General features: G+C 45.3%; 1 protein-coding gene across 1 annotated transcript in view; it reads right to left on the reverse strand.

The window, feature by feature from the left end:
* Positions 1–24,178, reverse strand: part of TSPAN32 (tetraspanin 32) — a 28,909-nt gene that overhangs the window by 2,160 nt on the left and 2,571 nt on the right. Inside the window, exons 3-7 of the mRNA XM_002198070.6 lie at positions 22,847–22,944; positions 16,366–16,440; positions 4,267–4,368; positions 2,693–2,785; positions 528–611 (exon numbers count right to left, since the gene is read on the reverse strand). Coding sequence (XP_002198106.5) covers positions 528–611; positions 2,693–2,785; positions 4,267–4,368; positions 16,366–16,440; positions 22,847–22,944 — 452 coding nt within the window. The remainder of the gene's footprint in view (positions 1–527; positions 612–2,692; positions 2,786–4,266; positions 4,369–16,365; positions 16,441–22,846; positions 22,945–24,178) is intronic.

The raw sequence follows: 24,178 nt of genomic DNA on the forward strand, positions 1-24,178 counted from the left end.
ACAGCTCTCCAGCTAACTCCACTGCTGGTGCTCAGCAGTTTTCAAGACCTCCCAGCTCTTGCTGCACAAGCAACTTCCCAGGTTGATCTAGGAGGTAGCAAGTTTCCTAAAATATGAAGGCTCTACCGCATTTCCTTTTCTACCATTGCTGCTAGCTTCCTACATAATCCACAAGCCCCTAGCAAGGTAACACGGTCTCTCACTCTCAGGAGAAGTCATGCAGGCAAGCCTGAGTGGATGAAATGCAACTGCTGCTGCATCCTGCTGCCCACTCCCAGATGCCATGCCTTGTTAGGGCACAAAAACCATGCAAAGAGCCTCTTCCTGCAGGAAAACCCTTCCATCTATCAACCTGGCCAGATTCCTGACCCTTTCCCAATTTCCATGGAGCCCACCATTGCTTGTTTCTCTGCTGCCAGCATCCAAAATTACCCAAAATTTTAGCTTCTGGGGGCTAATTTAGTATACTTTTGCCTCACTGGATCATGCCTTTCAGGGCCAAAATGTAAAAGGACAGACACTATTACCGTGAAGCCAATGGTGATGCCCAGGAGCAAGAAGACAAAGTCCATGTGCTTCTTCAGAAAGTCCTGGATCTCTTGCAGGCAGTCCTGGGAAGAGAGAAACAAATACCCCTTGCAGCACAACAGCAGCTTGGTGGGGAGCTTTATCCCCACAACAGCACTTCCACAGCCTCAGAGAGAAGAGGAGGCTAGAAAGGGGTGCAGCATTGCACAGCCAGGCAGTTCTCCCTTTTTCTGCAGCTGCTGCAGCTTGGTAAGACAAACATCTCTGGTATCTTTTCTGTTACTACAACACACCTACAATTTTATTGGTATGGTGTACTTTGGACTGTGGGAGATGTGTGCTTAAAGTGTGGGAAAGCAAAAGATTTTTTCTTTTCACCCACTGAAAAAACGGAAAGAAGGAAACGGAAAGATAGAAAAGCAGAGCACACCGCCAATGCCAAATGCACTCCCCAAGGTTACTAATGAACAGCTTGATTTTGCGAGGTGCTGCAAGCATTAATATACATTAGCCTTAATCATACCACTGGCCTCACAGAAATCCCCGAGGTGTTAGCCAAGACAGCCATTTCAGAAATGCAAGAGCATGCCGTTGATGAAGGGACTTGCAGAATGAGGAAAGAGCATTCAAATCCAGGAGTGAATGTAGTGTGGCCACCAAACTCTGCGGTTTCCTGTGTTAGACACAGCACATCCTCCCACTCACTTCCCCGGCTCCCAAGCGAGGGAAACAGACCACTAAGTGGGAGGAATGGGTCGCCCATACGGTGTCCAGCTTTGTTCTGCTCTCCCTTCCTGCTCTTTGAGCTGAGTTCCACCCTGCCATGGGATGTGACATTCCTGGAGGCTGTGCTTTGAAACGCTGCCCCTGCGTGCTGATGTGCGCCTGTGCATCACATGTGCTGTTAGCACTTGACATCTTCACCTGACAATGTGGTTGTAGCGTGGCTTTGTTTTTTCCTAGAAACGCCATATATTGACGCTGGTGGCTTTAATACTCTGGTGGAAGAAACATAATCGTACAATAGATATGCTCAGAGAATATGAAGTTGCAGCTTCAGTGCACAACAGTCTAATACTGGTGGCTTCCCCAGCAGCCTCACTGAGATACTTGAAAGAGCCAGAATGAAGAGTACTTGAGGAAGCTACTGCTGGGCATCATCACCCTGCTTCATGAGTTTCTCATTTTAATACCTATTTAATGCCCTGGAGAAAAAGGGATTACATAAAAGTCCACATTTTGTGTTAAGTGGAACACATTTTAAGTGTCAGAAATCAGTGGCATGTGGAAAAGTCAAACAGGGTTTTTTGTGCTCTGATACATGCCTGTGATATCTCACATTCTCTGCAAGCACAGGAGATGAACAGGAAGCTGGAGGGAAGTGACAGGCTGCAAACACAAGCATTTTGAAAGCTTTCTAGAGCAGTGAAGGAAATTGCATCTGTGGGTCTGAGACCTGCTGATCTGCCAGGGCTCTTCCTCCTAATTCACAGAATCATAGAATGATTTGGGTTGGAAATGACCTTAAAGATCCCATCCAGTTCCAAACCCCCAGCCATGGGCAGGGACACCTTTCCCTAGACCAGATTGCTCAGAGCTCCATTCCATCTGGCCTTAAATACTGCCAGGGATGGGGAATTGCTAAATTCTCTGGGCAACTTGTGCCAGTACCTCACTACCTTCACAGTAAGCAATTTTTTAGTAGTATTTAATCTAAAACTACTGTCAGTTTCAAGACATTCCCCCTTGTCCTGTCATTACATTCTCCTGCAAAAAGTCCCCCTCCATCTTTCTTGCATCTTTCTCCTTTTCTAGAAGGATACAATTAGGTCTCCTCCATTCTGTCTCTTTTCCAGGATGAACAAAAGCAATACTTTCAGCCATTCCTTGTAGGAGAGATGCACTATCCCTCTGATCATATTGGTGGCCTCCTCTGGACTTGCTCCACCAGCTCAATGTCCTTCCTGTGCTGGACCCCAGAGCTGAACACACTACTCCCATACTGTGTCCAGTGTTAGTGAAACAACAAAACAAATTCCAACCTGTTTCAACCCAAACCATCAAAAAGCACAATTCTCATTAACACTTTAGCACCAGTGAGGTTTTGATGGCTAGAAAGAAGAGGCACAACCACACTATGGTGTGGGAGAATCCTTTCCCTTACCTGTCCTTCACCATGCACTTGGTCGGGTGGGCATGTGTTGTTCTCAACACTGGTTGTGTCCCCAAAAGGAGAGTGCTTCCCACAGCAAAGGAACTGCAAGAGAGGGAGAAGTTTGCCAGCTGCTCTCCCCTTGCTAACAGATGCTGCAGCAGGAGGTGCTGGCAACGGGCCCTTGCTGCCCCAAGCAAGGCTACCCAACCAGGGTGGCAAGGGGCAAAGCACATAGGAATCAACAACTGCAGCAATGCATGCTAAATTCAGGGGAGGTGGATGGATCTGGCCTCAAACTTGCTCATGCTCCCCCAGGACTGCTGCCTGAGAGTGGGGCTGAGCCCTTCCTCTGTGGTCATGCTAATGCTCACAGTGGCTGCTCCAGAAAGCCCATGGATCCACAGAGTCTTGTCTCCAGTGATTGGTATGGGCCAAGGGGATCCCCAGCAACACCCACCAGGGAGCTGGTTTCCTATAGCTGTGGTGCACTGGGCAGTTTGGAACTCTGGCAGAAGGGAAAAAAAACCCCAGGAGTAGAAGGATTACTTCTCCATCAATTCAAGTGGCAACTAAAATAAGCAACTGGTCAAGGCAGGCATTGTGCCTGGTTCTCCTTATCAAATGGGACCTTGGGAGTGCTGCTCCACAACCCTGAGATCAAGCATTTCCATGCCTGGGCATGGCTCTGAGGGCCGCCACCATCACTGCAAAAAGGAACATTTGACCTCTTCTGTGTTTTGAGAAGCACAAATAGAAACAGCTTTGAAAAGTACTTGTTATGATGATTTAAGAAAACATAGAAGGATATGAGGAGTTGTGTGGGAGGTGTCTGGAAACAGCTGAGCAGATCTGACCTCCCCATCCAGCCTTGTGTGTGCCATGAACTCACTCCTCAAACAAGCCCTGCTGTGCGAGGGAATGGCATCTCCTTTACTCAGCAGGGACTTGGGAGTTTCTCACTGTGGGGGACATTCTCACTCATCTCCTGTGGCTTTGGGGGCAAGGGTCCTCCCTGTGCTCTGCATAACCACCCTTGCCTACCTGCTGAGCTACACAGGCCAACAGCATCCTAGGTGGAGGTTTTTGGGAGCCTGATAGCAGTCTCCAGCTCTGTAAGAGGCCGTGTAGCCTCCAGTACTCCTCAGACACAAACTTGAGGATAAATAGGAATAACCACGTGCAAATAATACTGCTGGACTATGTGTGATTCCTGCCCCCTCCTCTCTACTTGACCAGGTGCATATCTGCACTCTTATACCACAGATAGGGAGCAAGTCACAGGAGCTGCTGAGACAGAAAATACTATGGCAGCTGCAGGGCAGAAGCTTTGTAGACCTTGCACCAAAGTGATGCTCAGACAGGTGACCCTTTCTTCCTGTTGATAATCTGGTTGGTCAGATCTGAGAAAGGAAGAATAAGAAAGGAACAGCAGACTCCACAGCAGACTGGAGGACTTAGCTCTTGAGGGAAAATGGCACTGCAGCATTCACGAGACAGAGCACAGATGTCAGCTCCAGCCTGCCAAAACCCTCAGGAAGATAGCCCAGGGCAAGATCTTTTCCTGCAGGTAAAAGACAACTTACTGCTTCATGGATGGCTGTCAGCTCATGCCTCCTGAAGCTGGAGGTGTTCCTCCTTACCTCCTCATACACGAAATCATACACATCCATCATGCTGTCTTCCACCTGCAATGAAAGCAGAGGTCTGTACATACGAAACACTGATCACAGTCGTCTCTGGGGGGAATTGCGCTCTTCTTGATTTCCACAGAAGCTCTCCCAGGAATAGCAATACAAGCAGTGCAGCTACTAAAATGACCCCCAGGCAGCATCAGGAGCTGGTGTATGACCCACCAGGCACTAAGGAGCCAGGGTCTCACCAGCTGATGGCTGGAGCTTTTGGCCAGTTTTGGATTTCATGTCAAAGAACTCGGGTGCCTGCAAGTCCCACCGCCAGCCAGGGCTGATGCCATCTCCCCATCCTGAAGGTGGTACTGTGAGGACAGACACACATGACTATGAGATGCTAAAATACAAAAAGTGAGAGGACCTCAGAAGGTTGGTGTTATCTAAGTGGCAGAGCTATTTGTCTGAACAGAGTAAAAAAAATAACAGGAGTGATTCAGTGGTGAGTCAGACCCTAAATATTTACTAAATGTGTGAGAACTTGAAGCTTGACAGATCCCAGCCAACTCTCACTCGGGTGTCAGAGGAAAAAAAAAATATGACAATTGCCTTCAGTGCCTGGAGTCAAAACCTTATTTCTGCCTTTCATTTTCCCTTGCTTCCTCAGCAGCGCCGGTCTGAGTGGACCTGCAGTCAGTGCTTGTCTTTCAGGAGGGAAAATCGATGGGAGAGACAGGCAGAGCGGGTGGCCACGCAGGGAAGTCTCTGGGAACAGAGCCATCTCTCAGTGAGGCTCTGCAGCTCAGTCTAAGGGTTCACACTTGGAAATTCCTCTAAGGAATAAAACCGCAGCACTCTCTGCTCAGGGGTGAAACCAGGATCATTAAAGGTGGTTACATCTATTACTACAATATTGCTCTGTCCTGCCCAGCTGTTCAAAACACAAGCAACAAACAGAGGGTGATAACCAGGGAGGCGAGGGGGGTTTGAGATTATTTGTATCCAGACTGGCTCTGTGCCTCCAGGAATAGAGTTTGAAGGTGCACATAAAAAGGTTTTCCGTGGCTATCAACGTGGCATAAGAGTGACCAGTGACAGACAGAGTTCAGATATTACAGACCAAGAAAAAAATACTCAATAGAAAATGTGTGACACTGAGCTGTCCCACAGAGGTGAGGAAGAAGGATGCTCCTTTTGTCCCCCTGGTGTATCAGAGTACATAAAGTGAGATGGGTTCAACAGTAAGACAAGATTTCTAGATGACTTCTGCACCAACCTCCCCACAGCAAACCTTATGACCCAATAAAAAGGAAAATATCCAAGCTTTTCTAACTTCTTGTGGGCCATGAAATAGCTTTCCAGAAGCAGCAATTAAATAAATGGATTCAATAAAAAGAACATCCATTTCCACTGAAGAATTGGATTAATAATAATGAAAAAAGAATAATGAAAAAAGAATAATGAAAAAAGAATAACCTTTTGAGCTCCTCTTGTGGAGAAAGGAACAACAGAGCAGCAGGTTTCTTAACGTAAGAGATTATTATGTTTTGAATATCCTGATCCCAGTCTAAGATGTAGGAATAAAAACTATTTTGTGCCGTGACAACATACATATGTGTTTTGGTAAGGGAAACAGTGCAGCATGCAAAATATTTGTCTTTTAATATTTACCATGAGGGTCAGGATGCTGTGCTTTCATCAAAAATTGGATGACTTAAAAAGAGAAAAATAAAAGAGTTCAAGCAAGTGGCTATGTTCAAGCAAGGGTTCAAGGAGTGAAAGCAATCCAGAAGTTTAACTATTTTCTAAAGATCTCTTGAAATCTAGGCCAGGAAATATTGAGAGGTAGCTGTTTGAAGGATAAGAGTGGATAGGAAAGAATTGAAGGAACGGGATTCCCATAACAAAATAGTGGCTGAAACTTATTTCTGCCGTTGAAAACAATACTTGAAGAAACCACAAGCAGTCATCATTTCACAGCCAGCTCAGCTACATTGATGGAAATGATGATGGTAATCTCCAGGTACATAATGACTACTAAAGACTTCACCTGCACCATTTCTGAGCTTGCTTGTGAGCCGACTTCTCAATTACCTACTGATTTTTTTCTTCTCATTTTGTCAAGCAGCCTCCAAGAGCTGAAAACATAAGTCATTAAATGGAAAATGTTTAATAGCAATAATTTCCTTTTAGAATGTGTGTCTGGGCAAGCCTAAGAGTACAATTTGCTGATTAGTCATTCTCGGCATTTCTATCTAGCAATTATATCTAGCATTTATACCCAGATATTATCTGAATAGGCTATTCAGATCCTAGTAAGGGAATATCAAACTCTAAATCCATTTTTTAAAGAGTGAATTGCTTGTAGTTCCACCACATCCTCTTTCTCATTTTTGCTAGGATCATTTGATTTTGAAGGGGAAAACTGCTGTTTTCATACAACATAATGGTCTGTTTTCAAAGACTACTGCAGACAGCTTTCACATTCAAATACTTCAGAGGTAGGTAGATAGTAGAAAATCTCAGTAGTTACCACTGGCTGTTTCCTTCTGTGCAGAAGACTGTGCCACAGAGCATACAAGAGGTCTGGTTTAATAAGACCTAGGAGAGCAAAACACACTTAGCTGTCTGGGATGGGGCTATGTTTATAGACAGAGCTGCAGCCAAGCTCTGAAGCATGGCTCATGCACAGCAGCATCTATCCAGCCCAAAATATTGTGCTTGCTCATGCATGCCTGATGATGTAAAAATTAAAGCCTGAAAGCATGAGACAGTCACCAGGTGGTTTCATTACTTACTTGCAACATTGCTACATCCAGAAGAAGTTCATCCCCATATTTTCCATTGATCCAAACACAGTGAAGAGCTAGACTCAGCACTGCTTTGTACTCAATTGCCATCCTCAACAGATTCCCATCACACACTCCCCTGATGAGCAACTTTAAGTCCACTGTCTCAAGACAATTTTCTTTTTCTATATCTTACACTAGTTTTTGGGGAAAAAAGATTAAAAATACTCAGGGTGCATTCTCTCACATTTAAGCAACAGGATGACTGTTGAGTTTGAGTGCTTATACTGATGCTGTTAATAATGTGCTTTAAGATAAAGAGCCATGCTCCATCACTTAAAGAGTAATTGGCACACAATGGGCTGATACAGCTGGAGAAGAGAAAGTCCATCTGTTTTTTGAAAGGTCTTTCACTCCTCCCACACATAAGCATCATAACAGTCAAGTGGATTTTCCTGTTACCAGTGACATGCTGTGATCTACTGCTGGAAGAGTTCTGCTGGACAAAGCTCTCCCTTGTAGGCAGACTCAGCCTGCAGTGCTCATCAGAAAGCAACACCATGAGCTGAAGCTAAAGCATCAGTTGGGCTTTGGTTAAGAAAAATATCCAGCTTGAGTGATATGGAGGTCACACCTTAGAGTAATTATTTTCCTGGAAGAAGCTGGGTCAAATGTTCCAGCTCTAAATCAGGTAAATAATTGCTGCCTCCCACTTCTATCTGCGTTCCTTAATGAAATATTAATTTAGGAATTATATTGATGGGTTGCTGGATACAACAAATGGAAAATCACCACTGAAATGGATGCAGCTGACTCCAACTAACTCAGTAAGTACCATTTTTCACCTTAGGTAAAAGAAAAAAGGAATTTTGAGATTATTTATCATCCTCTAAATCCTTTATCCCCCAAGAAGCAGAATGTATGACTCCAGGAAGACATGTACTCTAAGCAATTAGAGTTCTTGCCTTTGGCTATTAAAACTAAAGCAAATTTCCACCTTACCTCCTTCAAGAAGAAAAATAACCTAAGTAAAAAATGTTAGTTAGCAGGACAAGTTTTACCTGTAACTGGATTTGGAACAGAAAGATGAGACAAGGTCTGCCTTCAGTTCCTGATGCCTTTGCAAGCCAGTGCAAAGATGCCAATGAATCCCAATCCTGCTGCCAGTGAATGCCTAGGCAACCTGGAAGTGTCACTCAGGTGGAAAGTAATGTAGACTTGTACCAAGAACAATGGTCTGAGTCTTAATGAACCACCTTTGATACTGCTGTTGGGTAAAATTCCCTCTGCAAAGCTCAAGGAGAACATAGTGAAAGAAGATATCAGGATTGTCTCAGGACAAAACCACCTTCCTCCTTTCCAATAAACAGGAACACTCTTGACATAGCAGAGGAGGAAGACAAGTGTGGGAAGCAGGAGAAGGATCCTCCTCTCCTACAGGTCTCTGTGCCTTGAGCAGATGCAGTGCAGGCTCAGAAGAGACTGCAGCCTCAGCACTTCATGTTCTTTCAGCATCACCAGAAGATGCACTCACCAGCCTCACGCAGAAATGTCCCTCTAGAGGTGGCTACTGCAGACTCTGCTATGAACAGCAAGCTAGACGGTTAAGGAGTGAAACTGGAATAAAGTAGTGAACTCAGTCAAAACTCTTCCCTCTTCCAGGGAGAAAAACACTTCTGCATTTTGCTGTCTCTGTCTTCCCTTTCCTCTTCAGTGTGCAGAAATGCATGTAATCACAGTGTGTCAGAAACAGGGGTGGGGGCAGATGCAACAGCTTGGGTTTGGGTAATGCAATGATGCAACTGCAGTGAAACAGAGGAGAGAAAGCCACTCTGGAGACATTAGTCAGGTTGCAGAGCAACTTCCACCACAGGGATCAAACACATGGTAAGATGAGCTTCCCCCATTCAAACTCAACCAAGTCCCATCTAACACAGTCATTGCAGCTTCCTGAGCTTTTTTATTTCCTTCACTGCATCAGCTTCTCTCCTTTAGAGCCTTCCTCTAGCCAGTCATTCCCAGATGCAGAAATCCAGTCAGTGTTGCAAATCGGAGCAGCCTTTGAGGTCTCCCATGGTAAATGGCACAAAATAAGAAGGTGCTGCTCCCCCTCTGACTGTCGGTGGTCACTGGAGACCACTGATGCCATAAGATCCAGATGAGGCTATTAGCCAAATGGTTTCACCTTTTTCCCCCCCCCCCAGATCTGTATATGCATACAGATTTTCTATCTGTCTATACATTCATACATTAAAAAACCCCCAAGCCAAACCATATGGGCTTCCCTCTACTTTCTGCTATATACACAGAAGGAGACAGGCAAAAAACTGCTGTGGAATAAGAAATTCAGAAAAAGCAAAAACTCTTTCTCTCCAGCCTCAGCACTTCCATTCCATTCTTGCACAAAGCATTTAAAACACGAAAAAGTGCTGAGCTGTTGCACTGCTCACCTCCTCATTTTCTATCTCCACATCCCCAAAAGAAGAGCAGATTCTAGCTGTGTGGGGGCTACACATCCCTCTTGGCCCATGGGCAGGGGGACATCACAGTCTCATGCTCAGCCAGGCCATAAAACCCAGAGGCCACCTTTGTGCTACACAGATGTAGCATTGCTCTGTGTCTGTGACAGAGCACTAGATGCCTTATAGGGAAGTGCAGAAAACCCGGGCAGGCAGTTAATCAATATCAACAAGGATTTTTCTCCCTAAATCCTCCAAATCTGTGGCTGCAGAGCTGTGAATGTCACCAGTATATCAAGGTCCTCTTGGAATTTTTTTGGATTAGCTTTTTTATGTTTGCTCTTTGATTGTTGTTTTTTTTGTTTAAAAAAACCTTTAAATTTTCAGTCAATTTTATAACAGAACTGCAAAGCCAACAAGCTGCCAAGGGTCCACACTGACTCTTTATCTGTCTTTTAAAACACACAACACTGTAATTTGTGAACATCCCCTCCCCAAAAGTGTGGTCAAATTATCTCAGCCATCCCTGAGCCTTCACCTGTAGCATTTGAAACCAGTCCCAGGCAAGACTGCTTCCCAACAGAAAGCACTGAGTAACACTGAAAATAAACAGTTTTAGCTTATAAACCAGTGGTATCAGCAACAGAGCCAGTCCCAGGGCAGCCCTGTCACCTCTGAGTGGGTGGTGGCTGTTCTGATGTGGTGAGCTGCAGCGATGGCAACCATCTGAGTGGCTTCAGGTGCCACGGCTGATGCTGCTGGAGACCAGAGCTGCAGCTCCAGCTCTGCCACAGAAACGGGGCCGCTGGGTTCAGCGCTGGGGCAGCCATAAATTATAGAACCCGTGAGTGCAAATGCCTGTGTGGAGGCTCAGACAAAGGAGAGCAGTGTCTCGCTGGGGGGAGTGGGCTGCCACTGGGTGGTGAGAACATAAACACTGGGAAAGTGGCACAGTATTTAAAAACGTTAAGGAAGAGGGAGGGGTTTCCCCCCATTTTTGTTTTTCCCATGGAGTCAGTCCAGAGACTGAGAAAAGCTTGGTGCTTTTAAAGTGACTGTGCCTCCTAGATTAAGAGTAAGAGCAAGGAGCATGTCAGATAGTTCACAGTGTTTTCACAGCAACATCAGTGATTTTATAAATGCTCTTGGAAGACCCCTGTGAGAAGCTACAATCCTGATCCAGCCCTCCTGAATCAAAGCCCGAAAGGAACCTACCTGTATGCTACAGTCTGGTTTCAGAAAACTCCTGAGCACACCTTCAGCTTGTGTTTAAATCCCATTAAAATCTCTAGGATTTCAGCCTGCATGTAATCATTAAAGTCCCTGCAAGGCTTTTCCCCAACATACACCAGAGGCAGCAATGGCAGACACAAACACACCCTAGGAAATCCACAGAGGAAGGACCTCTACAGTTTCACTTAAGAAATTACCTGGGAAGTGATGGGCTGTTCCTTACATACCTGCAGAAACAAGATGCATGTGCTGGTTTTATGCATGGTAAGAGATGATTTCCCTCCTTGAGACCCAGGCAATACTGCCTCTGGCTTTGAAAAGGTGCTGCTTGGGAGGGAGACCCACAGACAGAAGACCAGTGCTGGTTCCATATGCAGAGAAGGGAGGAGGGAAGCTGCTTTGTCCAAGAAAAAAACCCAGGTGTGGCAATGTTTGTTATTTAACAGCTGCAGCTGTTAATTCCAGGTGTGTACTCCAGGCTTTCTAACGGGTTAGAAAATCACCATCTCAAAAGGTACCACCTTGCTTGCTAACAAAGCATGGAAGACTCCATTTCCACTTCCCAGCATGAGGAGAGCAGAAAAGTTCTCCTGAAGGAAGCAGAGCAAGGCTGCAGGAGAATCATGATGTAGACAAATGGCTTGTATTAATTCCCTGCCCATAAAAAGCTAAATCCTTGCATTTATTCTTGAAGTGCAGCACAGAGGGGCTAATGCCTTTCCATTCATGTGAAGCCAAAAGCCACAGGTGAAACTCATTTTGAAATCACCCAGCAAACTGAGAAACCACTTGATAATTAAGAGATTACCATATCACTGCAGCTAGTGCAAATTCAAACAACCTCTTCATTCAGACGACATGAGGAATCAAGCTTTTACAGAAATATGGACAACTATTTGCACCAGTTTCAAATTCCTGAGTTGGGAAATTGTAATTTAATCCATTTTATGCTTTTACTTGTGAATAAATCTCTGTAATTAAAATGCTCATTGTGTTGCAAACCTCCTTTTATATTGCAGCAATTTTAGCGTCACTGACTCACCCTACCATTCCGGTTTATGGGGACAGGGTCACAGGGTTGCTGGAAGAAGCTGCTGCAGAGAAATGGAATAGCAGAAGTTGATGTGGAATAGAACCTCCTCTGGTCTCTTTCACAGCAGGGCCCAGAACATAACTCCAAACCTCAGGTCCCTCTGCACTGGGTACTGCTGGGGCCACACCTGGATGGCTGTGCCCTGTGCTGGGCCCCTCACTGCAAGAAAGACATTGAAGTACTGAAGCTTGTCCAGAGAGAAGCAATGGAACTAGTGAACCACTGAAGGGGTGGTCAGGCGTTGGAATGGGTTGCCCAGGGAGGTGGTAGAGTCACCATCCCTGGAAGTGTTCAAGAAACAACTGAACATGGCACTAAGTGCTCTGGTCTAGTTGACAGTTAAAGTTTGGACTCAATGATCTTAAAAGTCTTTTCCAACCTTAATGATTCTGGTCTTGTGTTGGTTAGTAGGGATACCAAATCTTCTCTATGGCTGCTGCAAGTACAGCTTTGCTCCAGCCTCTGCAGACAGGTTTGTAAAGCAGCAGTTAATGGGTGAGGAGAGAAAGGAAACTGGGGAGCAGGAGGAGGAAGCAGCAGCCCTCCCCACCAGCTGTGTTAGATGTGGCATGTCTCTCTTACATCCCTCTCTGCATTCCACATCCCTGCTCTTTTTGGCCATGCTGTGAATGACAGAGGGACCTCACTTAAACAGACAGCAGTTTGTGGGAATGGAACTGCCACAAAAATAATTTTGGAAAACAAGACTCAGCTCTTCAGCTTCGGGAGCCAGGACTTCCTAATGTGGCTGAAAACCATCTGAAAATCTCATGATTTCTGTGGTTGCCACAGCAGTTCCAGCAAAGACCTTGCATAGAGGTCATCCCATCCCCTCTGTCCTCACATGCACATCAGTCTCTCATTTGATTACGCTACTGTCCTTCCTCAGACAGGTTTGCAACACTTCCCTACCAAGACCACATCTTCCACTGAGAGGAGGAACAATTGGGATGCAACCTTTTAGGATAAAACATGATAAATCTCAGGTTCATGACTGCTGCATGTCTGGCATACATCACAAGAAAACAGACTATGGTGACATCGAGTCCATCTGGAATGTGGATAACTTGAAATTAAAACATTTGACATCTGCCTGAAAGAATTCATCCAGAAGCTACAATAAGTCATGAAAGCAGAAAAGAATGGGAAATTGGAAGATTAATTTTGTTTACAGTGCCCAGGTCTGAGAATATAAAATATTTACAAATAACTCTTCCTTTCTCCCTGCCCAGCTTCTTTGTAGGAAGTACTGTAAAAAAGGCCCTAAAAGAGCGACACAGGCAAAAAGGGCATCTTGTTTTCATCATATTCAAACTACATTTCTACCTATTGTCTCTTGATAATAACCATGAAAACAATTTTTCAACTGAGTATTGGGGTTTACTGTTTCAGATGATTTTCTGTGAGAGGGTTCTGCTATTTGAAGAAAATGTAGATTTTTTTTCTTTGATCTTTTTTTTACCAACAGGAGTAAACCACTGAAGCATCTGCCATGGATCAGTGCAGGGGAGACCTCCCATCCCCAGCTTGCAAAGGGAGGGGAGGACTCTGTTTTCAGTGCTGCCTGTGTTCGGCACCTTGCCAGCAGGGAGGGAGAGGACAGGAACTACTGACACCAGCTCCCAGCTGGCATTTCCAAAATGAACAGCCTAATTTTCTGTCTGGCATTCCACTGGAAAACTAATGTATTTTTCATGGGAAAAAAATTGAAATTTTTGTTCTGGCTATGAACATGGGGGCAGTATCTCTCGGTGCTCTTAATGATTCAGGCATGTGTAATGGCCATACTCATCCATATTCAGTTTTACATCCTCAGTTGTGTTCCTTTTTTGATAGCTGTGTACCCATCAGGCTTACAAGGCACCCACCCACTTGGCTGGGTTTGATTTTTCTCCCCCCTAGATTACCACAATTAACTATTTTTGAGAGTACTGACATGCAGTAGGCAGCAGAGGACACCTGCTTGAATTTGGTTCGTTCTTTTGACGAAGACAAGCAAACAAACACCTCTATAATGAGACTTCAGAAGTTTTATCCCTATTTCATTCAATTTTCTGTATCACTGTGCTCCTGTCTTGGAGGGGCATTTCTTTCAGGACTGCACTTCTTTCAGGCACCTGTATTTTTCTCTCACACCTGCATTTCTCTCTCTAGTGAGACAGGTTACTTTTCAGTCTAAACTAAATTTACACATATTCTGTAAGTGACACTTCTAATTAAATCTTCCTCATTTATATTCCCCGCTGTTCCTTGGATTTTAGGAAGCAGAGAAACACAAGATGGTCTCTAAGGGTATTTTTTTCTGTCAGAAACACTGCTGGTTTTGTTTGCTCAGAAAGTCAACCTTTTACAAAACCCCCTAATTTTGTCTAGTGGAAACTGTTTTGCTTACTGAAACCCAACCAATAACGAAAGCTAACCATAACCATGGGTGCATTTGTGGGCAGGGCACTCAGAGCAAAAAATCCCATGAAAATAATTTGAAATAAAAACAGATGTACTGATTAAGAGATATACAAAGTAATACTTCTTTAAATATTTTCAGCAAAATATTTTTTTGCATGGCACATCCCTGGTTATAATCAATTTTTCTTGCAGTTTTTTTATGCCCTACACCATGTATGTGGATTAACAGTAAAGCTAAATAGTCTACTTAGAAAACACAATTTCACAATGCCAACCAGACAGTTTCTGGTGCTATTTCTCCTGACATGGCCTCTGCTTCAATCTACAATTTAATGTCGGCAGACGAAGAAGGAAAGTGTGCTCACTTCCGTGATTTCATGAAAACCAAATTATTTCCATATTAAACTGTTAGTAGGAATGTAATAAATGTTGATAGTTTTGCCTGAAACAATAAGAAAAAAAATTAAAGAGGCTGTGGCAAGACATTTTTTCATGGATGTCTCAGCTCTGATTGAATCCACTTCAGCCAGTTAAGCATACAGATAAAAGATGCTGTTGTGCCATCAGCACTGACCCTAATGTTTCCAAAGCAGTTGGACAAATTCACAGAGGAAAAACCCAGGGAGAACATTAAAGGCAAAGGCACCAGCAGTTGCCACCAGTAGACACCTGGGCCACAAGCTGCTGGCATCTGAAAAAGCATTGCTTTGTGCTTCCTGGGTTTTTATGCTGCTACCTTGGCTAACAGCAGGTCAGCCAAAAATCTCCTTGGCCAACAACCTTAGCCCGGTCCAGTGTAGCCACCTGCGCATTTCAAAGGATTTTCAACTACTCTGGGCACTGGCCAGCTCTGGGAAAGCTTTCTAGAGAAGCAGGACCTTATCCCTCACCTTAACCTTGACTTTTGCCTTCAGAAAGACTGGGTTTTAATTCATGCACAGGACACACAGGGCTCCTTGTGCCTGCAAATGCAATTGCCACAGTGCTAGTTTGGACTGAGTCTCTGGGATTTTGATGGAGTTGTGCTCCTCCATCACAGAAGAAAATCTCAAGGCCAGCCTTCTGACACTTCAGACTAGTCTTTGATCACTCCCAGTATGTTTAACCATAAAAAGATGAGCTGGCAGTATCAATCCTGAATTCGCTGGGATGATGTTTCATGTTACATCCTCGTTGGTGCCCAGAACATTGAAGGTTATGGCACGTGCCCAGGGCTTGGGAGGAGCAAAGTAGACACAAGGAGTGAGCCACTGCATGAAACACCTATCAAAGTCCCAGGCACTTCTCTGAATTATTTAAGTCCTTGCCAAAAATACCAGTGTTCTGCTTTCAAAAGAAAAATGTCATGATTTTTTTACACTCCCGAGTCACCTAAATTTTGTATTTTTTGAGTGCAGGGATGGAAAAAGTGGAATAAAGACCAACTTACCCACCACCTTGCATCTCCCACGTCACCCATCTACCCCAGCACCAGCAAGTTCTGCGTTAAAAATTCAAACTTCAATTTTCTTCCAAATTCAGCCTCCTAGAATCTTCTGGTTCTGGTCCAGCTTCATAGTGACCCAAAACACCATTTTTCACTCTGTTTTTTATGTATCACTGCTGCATATTAACAAACACATCACCTGGGTGCTTCTCCTGGCCACTGCCTTAAAATAGAGGCTCCCAATTGACGTTAGCAGGAATTAGAACCAGCTGGAAATGACTTTTCAAAAGTCAAACATCTAATTTAAAACAAAACAAAACAAAACAAAACAAACGTCCCCTGACAAAAAAAAAAAAAAAAAAAAAAAATCCCAAAGCTAAGGAGACTTGCATTTTGTTTTGCCTTCAGCACAAAGCATTTGCCCTGCATAAGGTTCTCCATGGGCTTCTCCCTTCAAATGATCCCATTGAAGAGGCATCTGATGAAGGTGACCCTGTTCTTTCAAGGGACAGATGCAACAGAGCATGGATCTGATAGACCTCAATATGGATGGCTTAATTAACACCAGATGTCTCTTTTATGGGAGGAATAGTCGCTATGAAAAAATCTCTGACTAGATGCTGGTGGTATTTCCTAGCAGCCAACACTTACCTCCGTGCTGTGTGTGTATCTCCAGCAGGCAGCTGGGATCAATCCACAAAATGCCAGAGCAAAACAAAAAAATCCCTGAGGATAAAGAGAAAAAATACCAACAGTTACAGCCTGGGGAGAAAAATACCCATTTGCAAACACAAGCATATTTAATATGCTTGTTTGAGCAAGTTTCATTAAAGTTTAAATATCACCTTCTTTTAATATCCCTCATAAGGTCAGTTACTTAAAAGAAATTAGATGGACAATAATGTGGTTCTCCATGAGGAGCCCTCTAATTACACTGTGGCCAATTGAGGAGTTTGACAAAAAAAAAAAACAGGCAGCTTCCTGCAGAGCAGTTAATCTATTCTGCCCAAATTCCTCTTGGACAAAGAAAAGGAGGTATAAAACATAGTATTTACAGTATGCTTCCCTTCTGCTGCAGGACTGTGCTCCATAATAATGGGATTCAATCCCCTGCATTTAAAACTTGGCTATTGGCTTCAGAGAGGGGGAAACCCACACAAATATCCCACAAAGAAAGAAATAACTGGGACAGAGATAGAAATCAACCTGCTCTAGAAGAAGAGCTGGACTTACTCTGTGAGCAAGGTGGCAGCTGCACAGCCAAGCTGCTTTCCTTAGATCAGCACCATCCTAGTTAGACAACAGGATGACAGAAATATAATCAAGGCCAGAAACTGACCCTGAAGTGTCTCAACAATAACAGCAATGATGCAGGAACATGGTTTGACTTTTGTCTTCTTCCTTAGGCTTGCAGAGCTGGAAGTTACATGCTTTGTGTTTTTATTTGAACAAACCTGGACAAAAAATCCCACACCCTGATATAAGAAGCGCTCGCCTGCTGTGACAGCTGGACCAAATGATCTTGTTCACATTTAGAAGAAAAAAAGGAAAGGAAAAGTGCCTGTAAAGCCTTTGAAGGCTAAATGGGCTCATCCAATATGAATCCACAGCTTAGCCTTGGAATGACAAAAGGTGATGAATAAGCATCGGTTGAAAATAATGCCCTTACAAGTTTTTCCATTAAACTGTGCCTCTTTAACACAACATTACGTGGGAAACTAACCCAGCTGACTGCACCTTATTTTTATTTCTATTTTTTTTCTATGACTGTTTTCATTGTATGATAGAGTTGAAATAACTTGGAAAAGTTTAAACCTTTTATGAAATTTTACCAAATTCAAGCTTAAGAGAGGAAGAAGAACATTGCTTCTACCAGTTCTGCTTCACCAAAAATAAATTGCATAAAAGATATAATTTAAAAAAAAAAGCTCCAAACTCATGCATAAGCAGCAAGAAATGAAAATGTGTTACTTCAAATCCTGGAAATGAAAGTGAATGTGCCAGTAAAATCCTTTTGCTGGCTCTTGTCCATCTGCTCTGTTTCTCTGCCCTGCCTGGGGACTTTGCTCCTGGAACAAGACTGCCACTGGTATTCACCACTTTTTTGGGCTGCCTTGTTTCAGGCTCTGCATCAGACACTGGGGAAAACCCTGGTACAGCTCTTACGAAAAATCTTAAATTATGTATGTCCAGTCTCTGCTTTCATTTATTTTTTTGGCAGCTGCCTGGCCATATAGCTGATGAGATCACTCGTTTGCCTCGCTAGGAGCTAAAATGAGATTATCCAAGACCCTAAAGAAGATGGGAGGAAAAGTCTGATCAAACACGGACATGACAAGGTGGTTACATGTCATGAAGATGTGGAAGAGTGCGCAGGGCAAGATATCTCAGATCAAAACCCAGCTGGAGTGGGGGGGGTTCAACCCTGCAGGTGCAGCACAAACTGAAGGGAGGAGGTGAGGTTACACAGACATGTCAGGAGGCTCTTCAGTAGGACCAGACCCTGAATTCTGCACTGCCTCCAACAACTTCCCCACCAAACAAACAGCATTTTCACCAAAAATCAAGTTAAAACACAAGAATATCTGAAAAAAAGAAAATTAGTCAGATGGAAAAACCAGCACTGATGTGACCACTCTTCTGCATATCATTCCATTAAATTTTAATTCAGGCGGCCCACCATGAACCCAGAGAGCATGAGCAACAGGATGCCAGTGACAGCCCAGGTTCCTTCCTCTGTGCCCTCCCTTCCTTCCCTACCAGCTCCAGCACTTACAACATCTCTCTGGGGCCAGAACACCCAGCAGATAAAAGTACTCTTTCTCATCTTCCCTTCCTCAGCTCCACTCCACATCTCAGTCCTTCAGCATCAGCTCTCTCTTTATTTCTGTCCGGTTTCTCTGGGAATACCAAGATGCAGCCCCTTGGGAAGCTCCCCATCCATCCAGCTGGTGCACAGCAATTACATGGCTCCAAGAACATCTTATAAATGAGTTATAGACTGCTTTTTCCATTTCCAGCCAAAAGGCTTTTGGAATAGCAACTTTCTAATTACATTAGAAGACATTTGGAGAGAAAAAAAAAGGCAACGTACAGTTTGCATACAAAATGCGGAAGGGTTGAGGCTGGTTCACCATCTCCCAGACCCTTGGAGCTCCTCGGAGCCAGCCACAGCCTGCTGCCTGCTCCCTTTGCAAGAGACAGCCACATCAGCCCTGTGGAGGGCTGTCACCAGGCAGACATCAATTACTCTTTTATGAATGACCTTGCTTCCATCCTTGCTGCAAGGAACAATTTCTCTTTGACAGACTTGGCAGAATCCATAGGAACAGCACCCTGTCTGTCGGCTTTTAATTCACCTTTCTGATGCTTCCCCTTTTGTGAAGGGGGCCTGCTTTGGATGAGGGAAGGATCTTTTAGCTCATACTGTGCTCTCTAGCTGTGTTCTGCCAAACTCCCACACTTCCAGGGAAGGAGCAGACCTCTGCCCTGCTCTGCTCCAGCTGTTTTTTGGTGCTGCTGTAGTCATTGCAAAGGTCAGATCCCTACCAGACTGCAGAGCCCAGGGGCAGGGAAAGGAGGGGGGAAACTTCAGATGGCATCCATCAGGTTGTGTCCCTCTCTGCCTGACCTAGTTCATCTAAAAACGTGCAATGTTTTTGCCCTTCCACAGAGCAAAAATGAGTCAGTGACATCAGTCCAAAAGAGGAACCTGTCCTTGGTACCAGCTCTGCCACTGGCACACAGATGCCTCACTCAGAAGTGTTGCACCATAAGGGAGAGCACAGGAGGCAGATTAAATTAGAAAGGAAGATGCTGAAGTGTGCTGCAGTGATATTAAGGACCCTCTACATACTGGCCTACACCTGGGTATAATAAAGCAAACAGTCTGTGCTGCACGGTGGCCCTACTAGCTCATCAATCTTGATGAAAAACTGGGTTATATTGGGTATTCACTGAGCCTTTTTGCACTGCATTTTTTTGGAACATCTGCTTCATCCTGATCACAAATTTTCCTCTATACTAGTCATGTTTTAGACTGTAAAGTTCAGATGTGAGAATTTCAGCTGGCATGTTGCTCCCCATTTTTGTCTTTTCTTTCCTTTTCTCTCTCTGACCAGGTAACAACACATGGTGCTTTAAACCTCACCAGTGCCAGAGTCTTTCCTTTATGCAAACAGGAAAACTTCTGTTTTCCTTCCTTTTCCTCCCCTTCAATAGTGACACAGCCTCCAGGGACTATAAAGCTGCAAGATATTTAAATCCAGGATTGACTGCATGATGGGCCATGGATCACCAGAAAGCAGAATTTGCCTGAGCTAGAGGACAATCAATAGGCCTGTTGCTATTCTCCCTATTTAAGAGGAGCTTTAGTCGTAATAATAATGGATTTTAGGACATAATTTTTTATCCTTAAGTTCTCAATTACTTTTTTGGAACCAGCTTACTCACAAGCCGCACTGGATGCACAGTAGCATCTAGTCTCATGATGCTGCTAATGCAGGTAGAAGACAATCTCCTGAGATCTGTATGCTCAAACCAGTTTGACCTGTCCTGGTTTCTAACCACTGTTATTAGAACAGCACAAGTAAGGCCTGCAAAGACCAGAGACTCCTCCTCTGTAGGCACACAAACCTCCAGATAGTCAGGCAGCATGACGATATATAATCCAAACAGACAAAACCAAAATGCTCCTGAAAGCCCAATCTGCACCCTTGTCAGCTTTTCCCCAGGGTGGCTGGTTTACCAAGTGGCATTGTGGTGGACCAGCCACATCGATGCAGACATCCCTCATGCACCTCAGTTTCCTGGACAGCCACAGATGTCAGGCAAATAGTCTGCTGTCTTCCCTCTTTGATTAAAGACTGAATTAAATGGTCTTCTAGATAAGGCACACTCTATGCAGGGAGGAAAATTCTTTTAAAATCAATAGTGGGGGAAGATGAAAGATTCTCTCTCTTGCAGAAGGAGGAACAAAGCTCCAAGCAGCAGGGCTGATAGCTCCTGCGAGCTACAGCACAGCAGGGATCAGCAGGGATGGACAACAAGCTCACCAGTTTTGGAGCCCCACGGGGCCAAACCCCACTGCTGCCTGCGATTGCACCTCACTGCAGGCGTCAGGGCTGGCTCTCCCTGCTCTCGCATCTTACTGGCAGATCCAAGATTAAATGTGTGCCTTTGGATGGGAACTGGGGGCAACACAAGCAGCGAGCTGGGAAATACGGCTGGGAGGGGAGGGGGCGATTTATAATAGGCGAAGTATCCCTGTGTGATTTAAGACGCCGATGAGCTCCTTCAGCGACCGGGAGCCGAGAACACCCTTGCCAGTGACCAGCTCTGGAGTGTGTCCCAGGGCTCCCGTTAATTCCCGAGGGCCGTGCCAGCACCCCTCAGGAGTGACGGAGGCCGGGGCACGCCGGCGGGCCCGCGGCCCCGGCAGCGGCGAGCGCGGCGCTGCAGCGGCCCCGCGCGGCTGCCCGCGGCCCTCCCGCCTCCTGCCCCGCCGCTCGGCGCGGAGCCGGCGGAAACCGAGCCCGAGGCGTCCCCTTGTCCCTGCTGAGAGGGGGAAGGCACCTCGCAGCTTTCCTCTGCTCCTCGCGAGGCAGCGATACTTCCCCACAAACGTGCCGTCAGGGTCCCAAAGTGCAGCCGGCCATATCCCCCAGAGGACTCAAACTGTGGAAGCTAAAGACAAGCCAACAGGGCGCACTAGGAACCACAAAAATAAATACCTAGTTTGGGGGTTCTGCCAGCCAGAGGTTGCTTTGGCTGTGATACCCCAAACCAGCCATGCTGCAGGAGATAATGGGTGGCTGGAGGAAAGGATCATCCATGTTTAAAATGGGAAGGGAGAGCAGCACCGTGTGGCCCTCGGACCATGCTCTTTGGACAGCAGATCTGGAGTTCACTCAGTACGTGTTGGTGCTTCCTCTTTAACAGCCTGCTCTATGGAGTGGCATGCTCCAAACTATACCAGAGAGTAAGGCAACAAATAAACATTATAAAGAAGTTTGACTATCTTCAGGCAGCCATGACATTCTCCGATGATCTGTACATACCCATCTGTTGGTTTTGATGTGGTAATAGCAGGCACACATTAAAGACACTTCAGCAAAAGAGAAGAGTTACACATTCTGCTTAATTCATGGCAACTGAGGCCCCTTTGGGCATCTCAAACAAAGAAAGAAAGATGATGTATTGAGAAGGTGAAAACATTAATTTCAGTGGCTGCTTTGCACTGAATTTTCAGGTATCAGCTTCTCATTTCTGCCATCAGTATCATTTCCCCCAATTACACAGATTAGATAAATCTCTTTAAAGTTAGTGTATGACAGCAATGCAATTATTTTATGTTAAGTAAGATTTCATGCTCAACAACCTACCTGTTAACTCCTGCCCTTCATATGGGAAAACACACAGTGAGCAGCACTTTACCACTCATCCCTCCAGCTCCAAGGCTGGAAGCTGCTCTGTGCAGGCTAAGGCCCACATGCAGGCTCTGTTTTGAAATGGAGCTTATCTCACAGTGCAGTTTGCCACTGTCAACATGGTCCAGGCCCAAAGAGGCTGATGGAGAGGAGAAAGGGGGAATTTCAACTCTTATGCTACTTTTCCACCCTCTCCTTGTAGGCTGAAATTCAGGGTCCTGCACAAATCCCCCATGCCTACTGCCATGCTTTGTATGAATGTTTGCTGTGAGGTGAGAAAAAGAGGGGCTAATTTTGCTATCACAATTTGGGGGAAGCATGTGAGACCCAAAATCCCACTGCTAAAGTTTCCTCATACAAACCAAGTGTTGACTTGATGAGGAGAAAAAAAATACCCTGGGAATTGTCATCACCATAGTTGCTTGGCAGATAAACACCTTCCCTCTGAAAGCTGCATACACAGGACCTTGGCAAAAGAAACTAGGCACAGAATGATGCAAGCCTCAGCCCAAAGAGCTCTGCAAGGTGATGGTTTTTAAAAACTGTCTCCTTGCAGCACAAGGTGGAACAACAAGACCTCCTTCCCCAGGCATGCATTCTCCTGGGCATAAGGCAACGCAGACCCCAGCACTGCACATTAAGGGGGCCAGCCCCAGGTGACAAAAAGCCACTCCCAGACAGTCCCTGGAGGTATGGATACGCACCATGGCAGTGAGACACTGCGATTCCCGCACCATGGCGGCGGAGCTCAGCAGGGCTGCCAGGATCAGGGTCATGCTCAGGCAGATCCCAAAGTAGAAAGCTGGAAGGAAGACAGTCATGGGAGTTATGGTCAGATGGCAGAGGCCTAGTCTGATGCTTCACCCAGAGAGGGACCAAAAACTGCATTTTGGGGAGCTGGCTCCAAATGACCAGTTTACAGAACTGAAATTTTTCTGTAATTTATTGAATATCCCTCGTCTGTGTGTGCTTTGCTGTGTGTGTCTGGCAAGGCTGTAAGCCTCTGAGTGGTTCACAGAACTCCAGCAGAGTGAAGCAGCCTAAAACGATGCTGATCTACCCAACAGACCAGAAGCTGCCAATTACTTCAGCATTCTGATAAGGATCCCCCCCAAATGGGGGGTGCTGGTGTGCAGCAGCTGTCCCACAGCCTCTATCAGGACTCTGGGCTAATCTGGTGCAACACTCACCCTCTGGTTTCCTCCTGGCTCAGGCAGGATCACAGCCAGTACCCTGCAGCAGGGCTCAGGGACCACAGTGCTGCAAAGGGCTTTGCTAGCCTAACCACACAGAGGTAGTGCCTGTTAACAAGGCAAGTGGAAGCGGTGCTGTAGATGGGTGGCTGGGGTGGGAGAGCCTGCAAGGCTGCAGTCAGTGCCAATATATGTGTAGGAAAAGGGAAGGAATATACCTTAGCCTTGGACTAACATCGTTTTTACACCTGCCCTGTTAAATTGAAATTGAGAACTGGATCTTGAGATGATAAGAGTGTGTTTAAGCCCAGAGTGCAGCTCAGGAGAAGCAGCAGATGCAAGTGTAGAAGTGGTGAACAGGGCATTTTAGTACCTGGGCTATCTTTGCTCTAGCCTTGTACCTGAGACTCAGGTTATACTTCTCCCTTGTGAAAGCGAAAATACCACAGATTTCCTCAGAAAAGCTCGAGGTGCTGCCATGCATTTCTCCTCCCAGCCTCAATTCTCTATGTTCTGCCTCAACTCCTGTAGTTCCTCTCCTTGTTCTTCCAGTCTCCTTCCAGCCCCAGCACACTTTTAGTGACTGAGGAGCTCCTCCTGAGCTCTTACCACAGCACAGGGGTCAGAGAATAGAGGTGGAAACACAGAAGCACCTGAGCACCCCATGTACCCACAGCATCCTTTGGTTACAGGCATGCAGGTCTGATGTGGAGAAAGAAAGTGCCTGTGGGACTGTGTTGGTCCTAATGCATCCTTCAAAACCCTTCCTCCCCTTCCTTCTCTTGAGATACCCCTGAATTTTCTTCTATAGCTTTAAGGAATTTTGCAACTCCTGGTATCCCC

The sequence above is a fragment of the Taeniopygia guttata genome, chromosome 5 (assembly GCF_048771995.1).
Source record: "Taeniopygia guttata chromosome 5, bTaeGut7.mat, whole genome shotgun sequence".
NCBI lineage: Eukaryota > Metazoa > Chordata > Aves > Passeriformes > Estrildidae > Taeniopygia > Taeniopygia guttata.